The sequence below is a fragment of the Oncorhynchus mykiss genome, chromosome 30 (genome assembly GCF_057628025.1).
Source record: "Oncorhynchus mykiss isolate SJ-2025 chromosome 30, ASM5762802v1, whole genome shotgun sequence".
Lineage (NCBI taxonomy): Eukaryota > Metazoa > Chordata > Actinopteri > Salmoniformes > Salmonidae > Oncorhynchus > Oncorhynchus mykiss.
Window position 1 is genome coordinate 19,526,348 of NC_143051.1, and position 16,334 is coordinate 19,542,681.

The window sequence follows — 16,334 nt, forward strand, 5'->3', positions numbered from 1 at the left end:
AACATTGGAAATAACTTCAAAACAACTGTTCTTTTGCGTAGGTTGTATTACCAACATAAATGATCACACACATAATAATATAACAAACAATGAGCTCTGGTTCTTCAAGAAAAGTATCTTACCTCGGGCCTAAAAGAGTCCAGCCTGGTAAAGGAGTTCAGGGAACTCCAGTGACTTCAGTCACGCAATGTTTGTCCGTTCATAAAAGTGTAGCGTAAACCCAGTCTCAATCATACAATCAAAATATCAAACTGTTTTACCACACAATGTCACGCCCTGACCATAGAGAGCCCTCGGTTCTCTATGGTGTTTAGGTCAGAGCGTGACTAGGGGGGGTGTTCTAGTCATTGATCATCTATGTGGCTGGGTTGTATGGTTCCCAATTAGAGGCAGCTGGTAATCGTTGCCTCTGAGGATCATATTTAGGAAGCCGGTTCTCCCACCTGCTTTGTGGGATATTGTGTTTTGTGTGTGTGTATGTAGCACCACTGGTGTCACGTTTTTGTTGTTTTTTTTTTTTGCTGTTTGAAGTTTCACTGTAATAAAGATGTGGAACTCTACACACGCTGCGCCTTGGTCCGTCTCTCACCACGAACGTGACACACTACAACTGTTTTGCATACGGTATTTCATTTGTTTGAGTGTGATTTATACCGTGCTGATTTGTGGTCAGTTGTAGTCAGTCGGACAGTCAGACAATTCAATCTGCCAACAGATCTCCATGGGGGGAAGGGCACGATGAAACAGTGAAGACCACATCTGTAGTCCAAAGGAAGAAATGAGTGGATCCGATCCTGTTTATACTTGTAGCGAAATGCTTGTGCTTCTAGTTCCGATGCAGTAATAACCAACGAGTAATCTAGCTAGCAATTCCACAACAACTACCTTATACACACAAATGTAAAGGGATGAAGAATATGTACATAAAAATATATGAATGAGTGATGGTACAGAACGGCATAGGCAAGATGCATTAGATGGTATAGAGTACAGTATATACATATTAGATGAGTAATGTAGGGTATGTAAACATAAAAGTGTCATTGTTTAGAGTGGCTAGTGATACATGTATTACGTAAAGATGGCAAGATGCGGTAGATGGTATAGAGTACAGTATATACATATGAGATGAGTAATGTAAACATTATATTAAGTGGCATTGTTTAAAGTGGCTAGTGATACATTTTTACATACATTTTTCCATTATTAAAGTGGCTGGAGTTGAGTCAGTATGTTGGCAGCAGCTCTCAATGTTAGTGGTGACTGTTTAACAGTCTGATGGCCTTGAGATAGAAGCTGTTTTTCAGTCTCTCGGTCTCTGCTTTGATGCACCTGTACTGACCTCGCCTTCTGGATGATAGCGGGGTGAACAGGCAGTGGCTCGGTGGTTGTTGTCCTTGATGATCTTTATGGCCTTCCTGTGACATCGGGTGGTGTTGGTGTCCTGGAGGGCAGGTAGTTTGCCCCCGGTGATGTGTTGTGCAGACCTCACTACCCTCTGGAGAGCCTTATGGTTGTGGGCGGAGCAGTTGCCATACCAGGCGGTGATACAGCCCGACAGGATGCTCTCGATTGTGCGTCTGTAAAAGTTTGGGAGTGCTTTTGGTGACAAGCCAAATTTCTTCAGCCTTCTTTGTATCTATACTGACGCTTAGCTTGTTTGATTGCCTTACGGAGGGAATAGCTACACTGTTTGTATTCGGTCACCTTGCCCTGGTTAAAAGCAGTGGTTCGCGCTTTCAGTTTCGTCAATGTTGTTGTTCGTCAATGTTGTTGTTTGACGCAGTGCGGAACATATCCCAATCCACATGATTGAAGCAATGTTGAAGCGTGGAATCAGATTGGTCGGACCAGTGTTGAACAGACCTGAGCACGGGAGCTTCCTGTTTTTATCTCTGTCTATAGGTTGGGAGCAACAAAATGGAGTCGTGGTCAGCTTTTCCAAAAGGAGGGCGGGGGAGGGCCTTATATGCATCGCGGAAGTTAGAATAACAATGATCCAGGGTTTTACCAGCCCTGGTAGCACAATCAATATGCTGATAGAATTTAGGGAGTCTTGTTTTCAGATTAGCCTTATTAAAATCCTCAGCTACAATGAATGCAGAGTCAAATAAAGTTTGTTCAGGGCCGTTGATGTTTCTGCTTGGGGGGGATATACACTACTGTGATTATGATCGAAGAGAATTCTCTTGGTAGATAATGCATTTGATTGTGAGGAATTCTAAGTCAGGTGAACAAAAGGACTTGAGTTCCTGTATGTTGTTATGATCACACCATGTCTCGTTAATCATAAGGCAAACACCCCCAACCCCTCTTCTTACCAGAAAGATGCATGTTTCTGTCGGCGCGATGCGTGAAGAAACCAGCTGGCTGTACCGACTCCGATAGCGTGTCTCGAGTGAGCCATGTTTCCGTGAAGCAAAAGAACGTTACAGTCTCTTATGTCTCTCTGGAATGCTACCCTTTCTCGGATTTCATCAACCTTGTAATCAAGAGACTGGACTTTGGCGAGTAGTATGCTTGGGAGTGGTGCGCGATGTACCCGTCTCCGGAGCCTGACCAGAAGACCGCTTCATCTGCCCCTTTTACGGCGACGTTGTTTTGGTTCGCCGGCTAGGATCCGATCCATTGTCCTGGGTGGTGGGCAAAACAGAGGATCCGCTTTGGGAAAGTCGTATTCCTGGTCATAATGATGGTGAGTTGACGTTGCTCTTATATCCAGTAGTTCCTCCCGACTGTATGTAATAAAACCTAAGATTACCTGGGGTACCAATGTAAGAAATAACAAAATACTGCATAGTTTCCTAGGAACGCGAAGCGAGGCGGCCACCTCTGTCGGCACAGTCCAGAACAGTGTTGAACTCCACACACAGTCCAGAACAGTGTTGAACTCCACACACAGTCCAGAACAGTGTTGAACTCCACACACAGTCCAGAACAGTGTTGAACTCCACACACAGTCCAGAACAGGGTTGAACTCCACACACAGTCCAGAACAGTGTTGAACTCTACATACACTACAGTATACCACCAGGCCGGGTGTAATAATCTGAATGTTCCTGTCCTAGGAGTGAGGGATGTTAAAACACTGTCTGTCTGTGTCTGTCTGTAGTCCATCAGTGACACACACACATTCTTCAAATAGGGAAAAGCAAACCCAGAGGGCTCTGTTTGTGTGTGTCTGTGTGTGTGCCTGCGTGTGTGTGTGTGTGTGTGTGTGTGTGTGCCTGCGTATGTATTAGGGCGGAACTATACCAGTTTCATGATACTCGTTAGTATCCTGGCAAGGAAACAAAACACGAAGTGGATTTAACATCTTTAGAAAAACAGCCCTAATGTAGGAAACAAACATCATTATGTTGTCATCCAGAGTCACATTTATTTATTTTCCAATATTTTACATACAGCAGGTTTTTAAAGAGTTTAGTCTGCTTCATGTTTTCAATTTTGCCATGGAAAAAATATTGTTTGTTATTCTGCTGATTTAGTGATTTAGCAGATGCTCCAGAGCAACTTACAGGAGCAATTCAAATTTAGTGCCTTGCTCAAGGGCCCATTGTCAGATTTTTCACCTAGTCGGCTCAATGATTTGAACCAGTGACCTTTCGGTTACTGGTCTAACACTCTTAACCACTAGGCTACCTGCCGTCCACAGCCCTAGTGTGCATGCGTTTGAAGTTTGTGTGTGCGTGTGCGTGTTTGTGCGTTATCGTCCAGGAAGCTATCAAGGCATGTCAGGTCAATCATGTCATCAGACTTAGCATGTAGTTAACCCAATGCTGATGTCGTTCTTTCTCTTCCTCCAGCTGTGTGAATGACATGCCTGTTGTGGATGTGAATGACAGGCCTGTTGTGGAGTTGTCTGAAGGTGTTGTCATGCTGAAGTAATAGGGGTTTTCTGTTAACGTGTGTGTGTGTGTGTGTGTGTGTGTGTTGTCACATTGATAATTGCCTCTCAGGGGAAGGGGAGTAGAGCGGATCTCATAAATTGACCTACTGAAGTCCCTAATGTAATTTGTCAATGTCCCAGATGACCACTATAAGCAGCTGAGGAGAACATTCTGTCAATACAATAAGGTGTGCATGAAGCCTGTCAGTGCTGCTTTGATTCAATCAGTTTAGTTCCACTACCTCATCACCAGCCTCCATCTAATAAGGGTTGTGTCCCAAATGGCACCCTATTCCCTACACAGTGCACTACTTTTGACCAGGGCCTATAGGAATAGGTTGCAATTTGGGAGCAGACCCTGGCTTGAGCTGCAAGGACAAGACCCATGGATACAGACAGAATGAAGGCCTGGAACAATCTCAACCTATTAGGAAATGTAACCCGAAGAAGGGCCTGGGTCTTGTTCAGTTGGCACAAAACAATTTGGAACAGGAGAGGTACAACCTGAACTTAGCCAATAATGCTGATTTTCTGTTGCAAAATGTTTGTGACCTACTGAACTCAGATGAGATTTTTGACCTTTTTCCGGGTTCCATCCATAGTGACCTTTATATAACAAGATGACGTTGTGTTTATGCAACAGCTCAGATTGAATGGGCTGCTAACTGATTATTACAAGGCTTATATATTGATATTTTTCCTCTGTTTCAGCCATTTGATTGAACTTTTCATTTACCTCCCCCTCTGTCCTGAGTCTGGCTGTTAATACTCCTCATATAAGTGTGAGTGTGTGTATGGCAGGTGGCCTAGTGGTTAGAGAGGCGAGCCATCATTAGTTCTGTCAGGGATATGTCTGTTCTGATAGAACAAGGTGACGGTCGTCTAGCGGATGATTTAAAGACGCTAAGTGACTCTCCCGGCTCACTGGCGCTGGGGTGATTGGCAGGTGGTGGAGGCAGTGGGTGACGGGGGAACCATCCGAGAGAGAGAGAGAGAGAAAGAGCGAGAGAGGCAGAGGGAAGAGTTATGGTGTGGCACTGTGCCAGGCAGGTCTGGGATCAGTTGGAAGGGGGAAGAGTTATGGTGTGGCACAGTGCCAGGCAGGTCTGGGATCAGTTGGAAGGGAGAAGAGTTATGGTGTGGCACAGTGCCTGGCAGGTCTGGGATCATGCAGAGTTGTTATATCAAAGCCGGGCTGAACACAGCAGAGAGGAGCTCATAGCTTTGATCAGGCCGTCTCATAGGAAGGAGACTCAAGAAAACAGAGAGAGAGAGATGTCATTAGGATGCCTGCTCTTGCTTGTAATGCTCAGTTAAAGCAACTAGTGGAGTCTTCTTCTATTCTCTTTGCATTCTGTTGATTTTCCTTTCATCATGCCGTCTGTCTGCCCTTGAGTAGCTGCACTGTAGGTCTTTCATCTTCTAGGGGCGTTTCAGATCACACACACTAGGCTTGGGCAGTATACCGTATGTACTATATACCGGTGTATTCGGAAATAGCCACGGGATGGTTTTTCAGTACCGTTGAAACAATATATTTTTTGTACAATTTTCAATTGATTTTAATATTTCTTAAAAGCTCTATTCAACTTGTGCAATACGTTAGGAAATAAAGCAGAACATGTTGTTCATTTCACCCGTCACATTTTCAATGATGAAGCTTACCGGAGTTCCCCAGAACAGTTGAGCAACTGTTTGTTTGTAAATAGCACAATAGGAGAAAGCGGTAGCAGGTGAGTCCAGCTGTTTATTAACAGGGGTCGCGTTTTATGTTGAAAGTAACAGTTTTTTTTCTTCATCAATAGAGTGATACATTAGTGCAACACATTCGGCAGAAAATAGCTTCATTTTCATCAGATGACAACAGAAGTGCAACGCTATTTGGCTGGCAGCCACACAGTGAGCTTACAATGAAAACTTAAGGTCTTTTTTTGTTGCAAAAAACAATGCATGGCCATCATATTTCTAATGTTTATCATAGAAAGAATGTAACGAGCTATGTTTCCTAATGTTTTGCTTCAAGTTAATCTGGCATTTTTCAGAGAAAAGGAAGCTGGCCACACCAGAACAATACCAGAGAAAAGGAATCTGGCTACACCAGAACAATACCAGAGAAAAGGAATCTGGCTACACCAGAACAGTACCAGAGAAAAGGAAGCTGGCTACACCAGAACAGTACCAGAGAAAAGGAATCTGGCTACACCAGAACAGTACCAGAGAAAAGGAAGCTGACTACACCAGAACAATACCAGAGAAAAGGAATCTGGCTACACCAGAACAGTACCAGAGAAAAGGAATCTGGCTACACCAGAACAATACCAGAGAAAAGGAATCTGGCTACACCAGAACAGTACCAGAGAAAAGGAATCTGGCTACACCAGAACAATACCAGAGAAAAGGAATCTGGCTACACCAGAACAGTACCAGAGAAAAGGAAGCTGGCTACACCAGAACAGTACCAGAGAAAATGAAACTGGCTACACCAGAACAGTACCAGAGAAAAGGAAGCTGGCTACACCAGAACAGTACCAGAGAAAATGAAACTGGCTACACCAGAACAGTACCAGAGAAAATTAAACTGGCTACACCAGAACAGTACCAGAGAAAAGGAAACTGGCTACACCAGAAAGGTACCAGAGAAAATTAAACTGGCTACACCAAAACAGTACCAGAGAAAAGGAAACTGGCTACACCAGAACAGTACCAGAGAAAAGGACGCTGGCTACACCAGAACAGTACCAGAGAAAATGAAACTGGCTACACCAGAACAGTACCAGAGAAAAGGAAACTGGCTACACCAGAACAGTACCAGAGAAAAGGACGCTGGCTACACCAGAGCAGTACCAGAGAAAAGGACGCTGGCTACACCAGAACAGTACCAGAGAAAATGAAACTGGCTACACCAGAACAGTACCAGAGAAAAGGAAACTGGCTACATCAGAACTGTACCAGAGAAAAGGAAACTGGCTACACCAGAACAGTACCAGAGAAAAGGAAACTGGCTACACCAGAACAGTACCAGAGAAAAGGAGCGCCACATCAGTCAGAGTGATGTCTGCTGGTAGAATGCTTGTTTTGGGAATTCTCATCCCAGTGGACAACATTAGTTTGATGCTGACCAGAAATTACGATAAGAAGCATTTTATTGAATGATCGTTTTTTACGAAACGCATTTTATATTTTTTCCCTGTGTGAAAAAACTAAGAATTCTGCATTTAAGTCATCCCCTAAATTGAACTTGCAAGTCATCTAAGTCAGTAGCTGAGTTAATAAGGTCACAGGGCATCATATTGTGTTAGCTTTCTGTAGTGTTTGAGAAGTCACAGCCCTTTGGATGAGTAATCTGTACAGCTGCCACTGTAGCTTGGCTTCCTTGTGTTTTTCTCCCCTCTGTTGTATGCCTGTCTGCTCCTCAACCTATCTTCTCCAGGCAGAGCAGGCAGGCTCCCAGACGCCACACAGACACAGTGTACACAGTACTGTTCTTCCTTCAGAGACGCATGCGTCAAAACTTTCTTCATTTGCACAATGTCTCTTATTCACATTTGCTGGAAACTCACCAAAAATGACAGTCGGTATCTCCTACCTATGTATGTATAACTTTATGAACAGGATTGCCTGTCTTTATAATTTGTTTATTTTAATTTGCGCTCGTTAGCATATTTAGCAAGCAGCCTCCAATAGAAATGCTCTATTACTTGTGCTAATTTTGTTAGCATTCTGGTAATGGGTGTCCAATGTGCTTTTTCTTTTTTTTTTTTGCCTTATCTTTCCGCTCCCTTTTGTACTATGTCCCAGTGTGAGAGAAGGACAGTATGAGGTCATGAAAATCTGGGTAGAGCTTAACACACACACACACATACACACACACACACACACACACACACACACACACACACACACACACACACTGTGCACCCCTCAGTATTCCTATTTCAGATCAAATAACTTCTTCCCACCATGTGTGTGTTACTGAGTCACTAGAAAGTGTTTACATGAGAGCTGAATGGGAGGAGACGGGTTAAAGAAGGATTTGAGACATGGATTGTGTGCCATTGAGAGTGAATGGGAAATACAAAATATTTAATTTCCTATGAACAGGGTATGGTAGTAGTAGGTGCCAGGCGCACTGGTTTGTGTCAAGAAATGCAACTCTGCAGGGTTTTTCATGCTAAACAGTTTGCCTTGTGTATCAAGAATGGTCCACCACCCAAAGGACATCCAGCCAACTTGACACAACTGTGGAAAGCATTGGAGCCAACATGGGCCAGCATCCCTGTGGAACGCTTTCGACACCTTGTAGAGTCTATGCCCTGACGAATTGAGACTGTTCTGAGGGCAAAAGGGGGTGCATGACAATATTAGGAAGGTGTTCTTAATGTTTTGTACACTCAGTGTATATACTGTATGCTAGTTCCTGAATTGTAAACCATTATTTGGGTACAATATACCTATTCCTTTTCTTTATGTGGACTGTGCTGTATGCTAGCTCTGTGACCTGCGTGTAAAAACACAACACCCCTATTCCCTAAGCATCTGTGTTCTAAGCAGGGGCATATTAACTCTTTTCCCCCTGTGTCACTAGGCAGTGTTTTGAGCTGTGTTGTAGCTGATCTGTAAACAGTATTCAATCTCTGTGACTATAAAAACACCTAAATCCCTATTCCCTCCTGTGTTTTATCTAAACAGTGACATGTTGCTCTGCTCTCCAGGTATGAACTGCGTATTCGCTACCTTCCAAAAGGATTCCTGCACCACTTCAGTGAAGATAAACCCACACTCAACTACTTCTACCAGCAGGTGACACACACACACACACACACACACACACACACACACACACACACACACACACACACACACACACACACACACACACACACACACACACATAGACGTGAATGCCTGCATGCACACACACACACCAACACATCATCCATGGGAGTTGAGTAACAGAGACAGCCTGGTTTGTTACAGGCCATTGACCAGGGGAGACTCATTTTCTAAACATACTTAGCTAGGCCTATTTATTCAACAACACTGTAACCGGAGGTGGAGGCATATGGCACTTCTGACAGGTGTGTGTGTGTGTGTGTGTGTGTGTGTGTGTGTGTGTGTGTGTGTGTGCGTGTGCAAGCATGCGTACCTGCACATACATATGTGTGTGGGTCTGAGGGACCCAAGGTGTTTGTGTGTGTGTATGAGGGACTCAAGGTGTTTGTGTGTGTGTCTGAGGGACCCAAGGTGTTACTGTGTGTGAGTGTATGGGGGAAATATGTGGAGGTATTAGGGCGTAACACACGGTGTGTAGCCGTCCGCAAGGCTGTAGATGTAGAGAGATGAACTGGGTCAGTGGGTCTCAGGAGGGCTCTGTCTGGTGGTCTGGGGAAGAGACGCTCCCTCTCTCCTATCCTGACGGGGGAGAAAGCAGCGTCTTGACAGCAGGGGAACACATTTGGGCTCATCTGTGTCACTTTTACGCTCTTATTTTCGCTGAAATCCAGCTGAGGGGAAAATTGATGGAAGGTTCAAATGTCCCTGTTTGAAGGGGTAATCATGGAGCGTGAAGTGTGCTTGTGTTCCGAATTGTGTCTGGTATAGAACAACACTTTCATGAACCAGGTTTTGTTTTCAATGCCTATGATCTAAAATGGCAGACTCAATGTCTCTATGGTTGTTAGAATACAAAGAACCACCTTTCAACATGACAAAACAGGATATTCAGAGAGGACATAATAGCCCATGAAACAGGTCTAGCTCCCTTAGTTGTCACTCAGAAGCACACACTCATTTGTCTCATGAAATGTCTCTCTCTGTGTCCGTCTGCCAGTGTTGTGTTGCTGTCACTGCAGGTGTACCCACCCAGGGTTTATCAACTACACAGGCTTTATCAACCAAGCTCTCTCTCTCTCTCTCTCTCGCTCTCTCTGTCTCTCGCTCTCTCTCTCTCTCTCTCTCTGTCTCTCTTTCTCTCTCTCTGTCTCTTTGTCTTTCTCTCTGTCTCTGTCTCTCTCTCTTTCTCTTTCTCTGTCTCTGTCTCTCTCTCTCTGTCTCTTTGTCTTTCTCACTGTCTCTCTGTGTGTGTGTCTCTCTCTCTCCCTCTCTCTCTCTCTCTCTCTCTATCGCTCTCTCTCTCTCTCTCTGTGTGTCTCTGTCTCTGTGTCTTTCTCTTTCTCTCTGTCTCTCTCTCTCTTTTGCGCGGGAGGGTGGGGGTCAATGTTTGTAAAAGGGCTGTATATCAGTAAGGTCCCCTGTGTCTGAAAGTCTGTTGCTCTGTGTAAGGCCTCCATGCTCCCATGCTAAAACATGTATTTTGGTTTGTCTTACAGGTGAAAAATGACTACATGGTAGAGATAGCCGACCAGGTCGAGCAAGACATTGCACTTAAGTTGGGATGCCTTGAAATCAGGTCAGTTCAGGTATCCAAGAGTGGTCAAATGTTCTATTCTCTTTCATGAATGGTAGCTAGCTGCCTTGTTGTATTTCACACTAACCAAGACATGTTTCCTTTACAGGAGATTCTTCCGGGAGATGCGGGGAAATGCCCTGGACAAGAAATCAAACTATGAACTATTAGAGTAAGTCCCCTTTGGCTTGATTCTCGTATGATAATAGCTTGGGTTTCTACTGCTCACTGTAAGAATCAACTATTCAGTCAATATTGTACGTCTTTGTTGATCTTTTACCAAGAAACTCAATGTATAAGAGGAGTTCCTGTTAAGGTGATAAAATACATTTATTTATGATAGCATAACCTCAATACACAGAATCATCTTGAAATGGACTATGATCACACAGGTTAACCTAGTGTGTTAATGGGTTATATGTGAACCATCTTCATAAAGATCACATGGGTTAACCGGTGGCGTGACTGTACATGGTGAGAACCCCCTGCAGAGTCTCAGGTCTGCCGTCGAACACGCCCTCCGAGGTGCGCTATTTGATATATGTCAGGGGTTCACGTTAACGATGCGTCCAATTAGTCATTTTCTCATATGCTCAGGCCTCCACACTCTCTAAAGAGGCCCTCTAATTACTAACGATCACTCTCTCTTGTCTCTCCGTATTGATTGAAATGCAGAGTTTGCTTTTCATATATATTTCGCCTGATGGATGAAGAGGGGAGAGGGAGTCCTCACACTGTAACTAAATTACCAGTGATCCCTTTGGTATTTCTCCCCTGTTTACCATCAACATACCTTCTCTAACCCAGAGGGTTGGGTCCTGTACTTTGGTATTTCTCTCCTGTTTACCATCAACATACCTTCTCTAACCCAGAGGGTTGGGTCCTGTACTTTGGTATTTCTCTCCTGTTTACCATCAACATACCTTCTCTAACCCAGAGGGTTGGGTCCTGTACTTTGGTATTTCTCTCCTGTTTACCATCAACATTCTCTAACCCAGAGGGTTGGGTCCTGTACTTTAGTGTTCCAGCCCAGTATTTCCCCTATATTCATGCCCGCCGCTGCTAAATCGTTGCCGCCACGCCCATTTAAACATTTTTAAAAAATGTATATATTTATACCGAGACGCGCTTTTAAGATTGAGAATTTTAGTCTTTTGCGGTTTTTCAATTAGGTAAATGCAGAAGGGCAACCCCATGCTTCAGCCTATAGGTTATAATGCTTTTGAAGAGAAAATGCTATTTCAGATGGTGATAGTACAATTTTCATTCAATTTGGAGTAGAATGTGCTTACATTTTGGGGGGGATAAACACTACCAGCACATTGATATTCTGAGCCCATTGGTATTCCAAGCGTCATTCCGTTCTTGTTAGTCCACAACATGATCCCTGCTGGCTGGTCTAATTCCCCTGCTGTCCGGGAATGTCCGTGTTCTGCCTCCTTTCCCAGGGGAGAATCTCACACCTTTCTTCTGCAGGGAAAATGTATGGCTTCATCCAAAATGGCACCCTGTTCCTTACGTAGTGCACTATATAGCCCTATTGGGCCCTGGTCAAACCCTGTGCACTATATTGGGTGCCACTTGGGACGCAGACAATGTCCTCCTCTGCAGGCTCCAAGGATATGCTGAGTTAAGGGGTTGAGTAATTCGACCGGGTCTGCAGCAGGCTGTAAGGCAGGGCACTGCAGGCTGAGAAACGTGCCCAAGCCGTGGTGTAGGGTACAGTTTCCCCTCCACGCTGGTCTTGGATAACTTCTGCATTTTCCCCACTAATGGTTAAGGTTAGGATTGGGGGAGAGGAAGCTGATCCTAGATCTGTACCTAGGGAAAACTTTACCACGCAGCCCAAGGCGTATTGGATGTGGATACATAATGATGCAATGGTCTGTTTATGCATACGGTTAAAACTGTTACTGTTGGGTTACTGTGCAAACTAATGATAAGGGAAAAAATCGATACAGTCACTTATCAGGATTTTTTGTTGTTGATGATATTGCAGTATATATATAAATATATATATATATATTTTTTTATAATTTTGAATATTATTTTTGTGCTAGTTGGCTGTACCTGCACCAAAACTGCAGTATTTTTCCTTCATAGCTTGTTCTCCATCTTCTTTTTTAATAGTGAGCCAATTTGTTTTCAACACATTTATTTCCATGACTGATCTGGACATACAGTATATGGTGAGCAATATGTTTGAAACATTGAATTGATACTGCAATAAAATCGCAGTATCGAATGGCAATAGATATAGAATTGTGAGTATCGCAATACATATCATATTGGCACCTACTCTAAATATTGTGATATTGTATCATGAGGTCCCTGCCAATTCCCAGCACTAGTGCAAACTGTTACTGAGTAACTGTGGAAGAAATATTAGCTCTGCTGCTCTCCCTTCATGTTGATGACCGTACGTTCTCTCATAGTAGGCTACTAAATCACTAATATCATCCTTATGGGTAGGTTTTTTGGAACAAGGTTATTGTGATATGTAACCAGGGTTTATTAAGCATGATATGAAACAAGGGAGAGACCACACAAATGTGTTAATTTGACTGTTCTGTAGCCTACTGCTAGGGCTCTGGCTAGTGCTAACTGGACCTTGCCCAACCAATGATGTCCAGCATTAGCTGCTGCTGTGCTGAGCTCAGACCCATAGAGAAAGCAGGGGCTTGTTTGAGGCACAAAAGTAAAGTGTCCTAATGAATAGCCAGCACTCTCATTATCTCTGCCTCTCTCTCTGCCTCTCTCTCTGCCTCTGCCTCTCTCTCTCTCTCTCTCTCTCTCTCTCACACTCGCATTCTCTCTCTCTCTCTCTCTCTCTCTCTCTCCCGCTCTCTCTTTCTCTGCCTCTCTCTCTTTCTCTGCCTCTCTTTCTCTCTCTCTCCATTTCACATTCTCCCCTCTGCTCTGTGGATAATGGTGCTGGGGCTCAGTGCGCTGGCTAGAGTTTGTTCCAGGTCAGTCTGTCCACTTGCCCAAAGACACAGAGCCCAGCAGTGAGGGAGGGAGGGCGTTAGGGGCAATCCAATCTAAAAGCACTTCAGATCTGGGTGACTGACGGCTAGTGAGGTGACAGACATGGAGGGGGGGTGTAGCTTGGATAACCTTTTTTTGGGGGGTACAATTGTATTTTATCTTTTATAGACAATACAAAACATACACATACAAATGACAACATTGTACAAACTTCAACTACATCACACCTGCCGAGACCCATTAGAGCACACCCCCATCTCCAGCACCAGCATCACTTTCCTCCACCTCACACCTGCCCAGACCCATTAGCACACACCCCCATCTCCAGCATCAGCATCACTTTCCTCCACCTCACACCTGCCCAGACCCATTAGCACACACCCCCATCTCCAGCATCACTTTCCTCCACCTCACACCTGCCCAGACTCATTAGCACACACCCCCATCTCCAGCGCCAGCATCACTTTCCTCCACCTCACACCTGCCCAGACCCATTAGCACACACCCCCATCTCCAGCATCACTTTCCTCCACCTCACGCCTGCCCAGACCCATTAGCACACACCCCCATCTCCAGCACCAGCATCACTTTCCTCCACCTCACACCTGCCCAGACCCATTAGCACACACCCCCATCTCCAGCACCAGCATCATTTTCCTCCACATGGACTGAAACGGCACCATTTTGTTTCTCTCCGTAGCCCACACACTTTCAATATGTAAATAATACATCATTAGATTTTTTTTCCATTGTGTTAATGATTGCTGATTGATTTCCATGCTTTTAGTATAAGCAGCTTGGATTACTGTCGGGCCAGGGAGACAGACAGGAGAGAGGATTTTCTGAGCCTGGGGGAAGTCATCATGTTGTGTTTCAGCACTGCTAATACCACAGAGTGTGTTTCCTCTTGATTTAACATAGCTTAGTTAAGGCATTATAGGTCCATAGAATCTGTTTGTGCCATCGTGCCAACTCCCTGTCACTCATTGTCATGGCATACAGATCCTTAAATGCTAGATCCTAGTCTGACATGCACAGACGGACAGTAGCATTGCTTTGTACCAGAAAAGCTTCATCACACTATTGCCAAGGCAGCATCAATTTTATGGCAGGTCTTGTGGCCCCGGCCTTATAAATGACGTGGATTGATTCTGGTTAATGGCCAGCCGGATGTAAGTGGCTTTCGGAGCGCCTCTGGTTTTAACAAGCTATCTTTTAATAGAGACCAAATTATGAAATGATTGTGTGCAATGGATGAGGTTATAGGCTTTAAACAATATGCCGTCTTTTCTCCTCTACGATGTGAGGGCTCTCTTTCCCTCTTTCTCTGAAGTCTTCTTTTCTGCTACTGTCTCTCTCTCTCTCTCTCTCAATTAAATTTTTAAATTTCAATTTAAGGGCTTTATTGGCATGGGAAACATATGTCAACATTGCCAAAGCAAGTGAAATAGATAATAAACAAAAGTGAAATAAACAATACATATTAACAGTAAACATTACACTCACAAGTTCCAAAAGAATAAAGACATTTCAAATGTCAGGTCTGCCTATGGCTGCCTTTCTCAATAGCAAGGCTATGCTCTGTGTTGCTGTTGATGCAACCTTGGAAAAATCCTCTCTCTCGCTCTCTGTTTTTCTCTCTCTGGCTCTCTCACTCTCTCTTTTTCTCTCTCTGTCTCTCTCTCTCTCTTTGGTCCATACATTTTGTTTCCTCCTCACTGTACACTGACCAATCAGTTATGTTGTGTGGTGAACTTCAGAGAAGTCCTACTAATGGCCCTGAGTAAATGGATGTGTTTCTCTCTCCTTCCCCTGGTAGATTGGTATCAGAGAGGTGAAATTCCATCAGGGGACTGTTTTGAGGAGTTGAGGCTAGACATTTTGCATTCTCATTTTGGCAATGGTAAAAACTGTTTTTAGATAAATATATTTGACTGTATTTCACTTTATTCAGACAGAGATTGTAGGAAATGAGAGAGTAGACATAGTGAGGGATGAAGATGCAGAATAGCGGTGGGGCCAGGATTCGTACCCATGCTGGGGTGGTGTTTATGTGTTGTCTGCTAGACCAGCCTCAGGCACTAGTCTCACTAAACTGACGTTGTCCTTTGTCCTCTCCTCTTTTTATTTCTTCTTTACAGAAAAGATGTGGGCTTAAGAAGATTCTTCCCCAAGAGTTTACTGGATTCAGTCAAGGTGAGATGATGCTTCACAAAAAATCTGTTCATTCTTTCAGGGCCATCGATAAGAATATATCCTCAAGGACCAGTCAGTCTCCAATGCATTCTCAGAGAGAGCACCGACCACCGCTTCACATGAATGTAGCACGCACTTTGACGATTCCGTATTTCCTTTCTGCCCTCTGAAGTGTCTTCTAGCTGTGTGTGTGGATCTCTTGGTTCTGGGGCCTTTGTTCCAGCCTGGGACAGGCAGAGTTGGCCTAGTTCTAGGCTAGCATTCCTCGTACATACAGGCCTGTGGGGGAAAGAGCCCCAACTGAATCAAACCCACTCATTTGTCGACTTCTCGCATCACAACAGTGCCAGACACTGTTCTATATACTGTACTGTATAAGACAGCTTTTTTTTGTTTTTGGCCTAAAGCCAGTCTCACTCTCACACTCACACACACACACACACACACACACACACACACACACACACACACACACACACACACACACACACACACACACACACACACACACACACACACACACACACACACACACACACACACACACACACACACACACACACACACAGAGACAGTCTACCAGGAAAACCCACTGTTAAATATGCTAAACTCTGCCAGCCGTGCAAGGAGTTTAGCATATTTAACAGAGCCTTGATGGTGGGTTTTCCTGGTAGTCTGTGTCTCTGCGTGTGTGTGTGCGCGCGTGTGTGTGTGTCTCAGCCGCCAGCCATGTGTGTGATGTGTTGGATTTATGGCACGTGTGTGGGTGTACAGAGCTGCGGGGGTGCCACGATGGGGCGGCGTGAACGTGGGGCCCAGTGCCCCGGGGAAGGGTACATTGGAGTCGGTGAAAGA

The 16,334-nt window shown here is 44.4% G+C and overlaps 1 protein-coding gene across 44 annotated transcripts in view; it reads left to right on the plus strand.

The window, feature by feature from the left end:
- The window catches only part of LOC110488057 (focal adhesion kinase 1), a 177,379-nt gene that overhangs the window by 115,201 nt on the left and 45,844 nt on the right, over nucleotides 1–16,334 (plus strand). For all 44 annotated transcript variants that reach the window (XM_090227718.1, XM_090227722.1, XM_090227724.1 and 41 more), the window contains 4 exons: nucleotides 8,602–8,689; nucleotides 10,219–10,298; nucleotides 10,405–10,467; nucleotides 15,425–15,479. In XM_090227718.1, coding sequence (XP_090083844.1) covers nucleotides 8,602–8,689; nucleotides 10,219–10,298; nucleotides 10,405–10,467; nucleotides 15,425–15,479 — 286 coding nt within the window. The remainder of the gene's footprint in view (nucleotides 1–8,601; nucleotides 8,690–10,218; nucleotides 10,299–10,404; nucleotides 10,468–15,424; nucleotides 15,480–16,334) is intronic.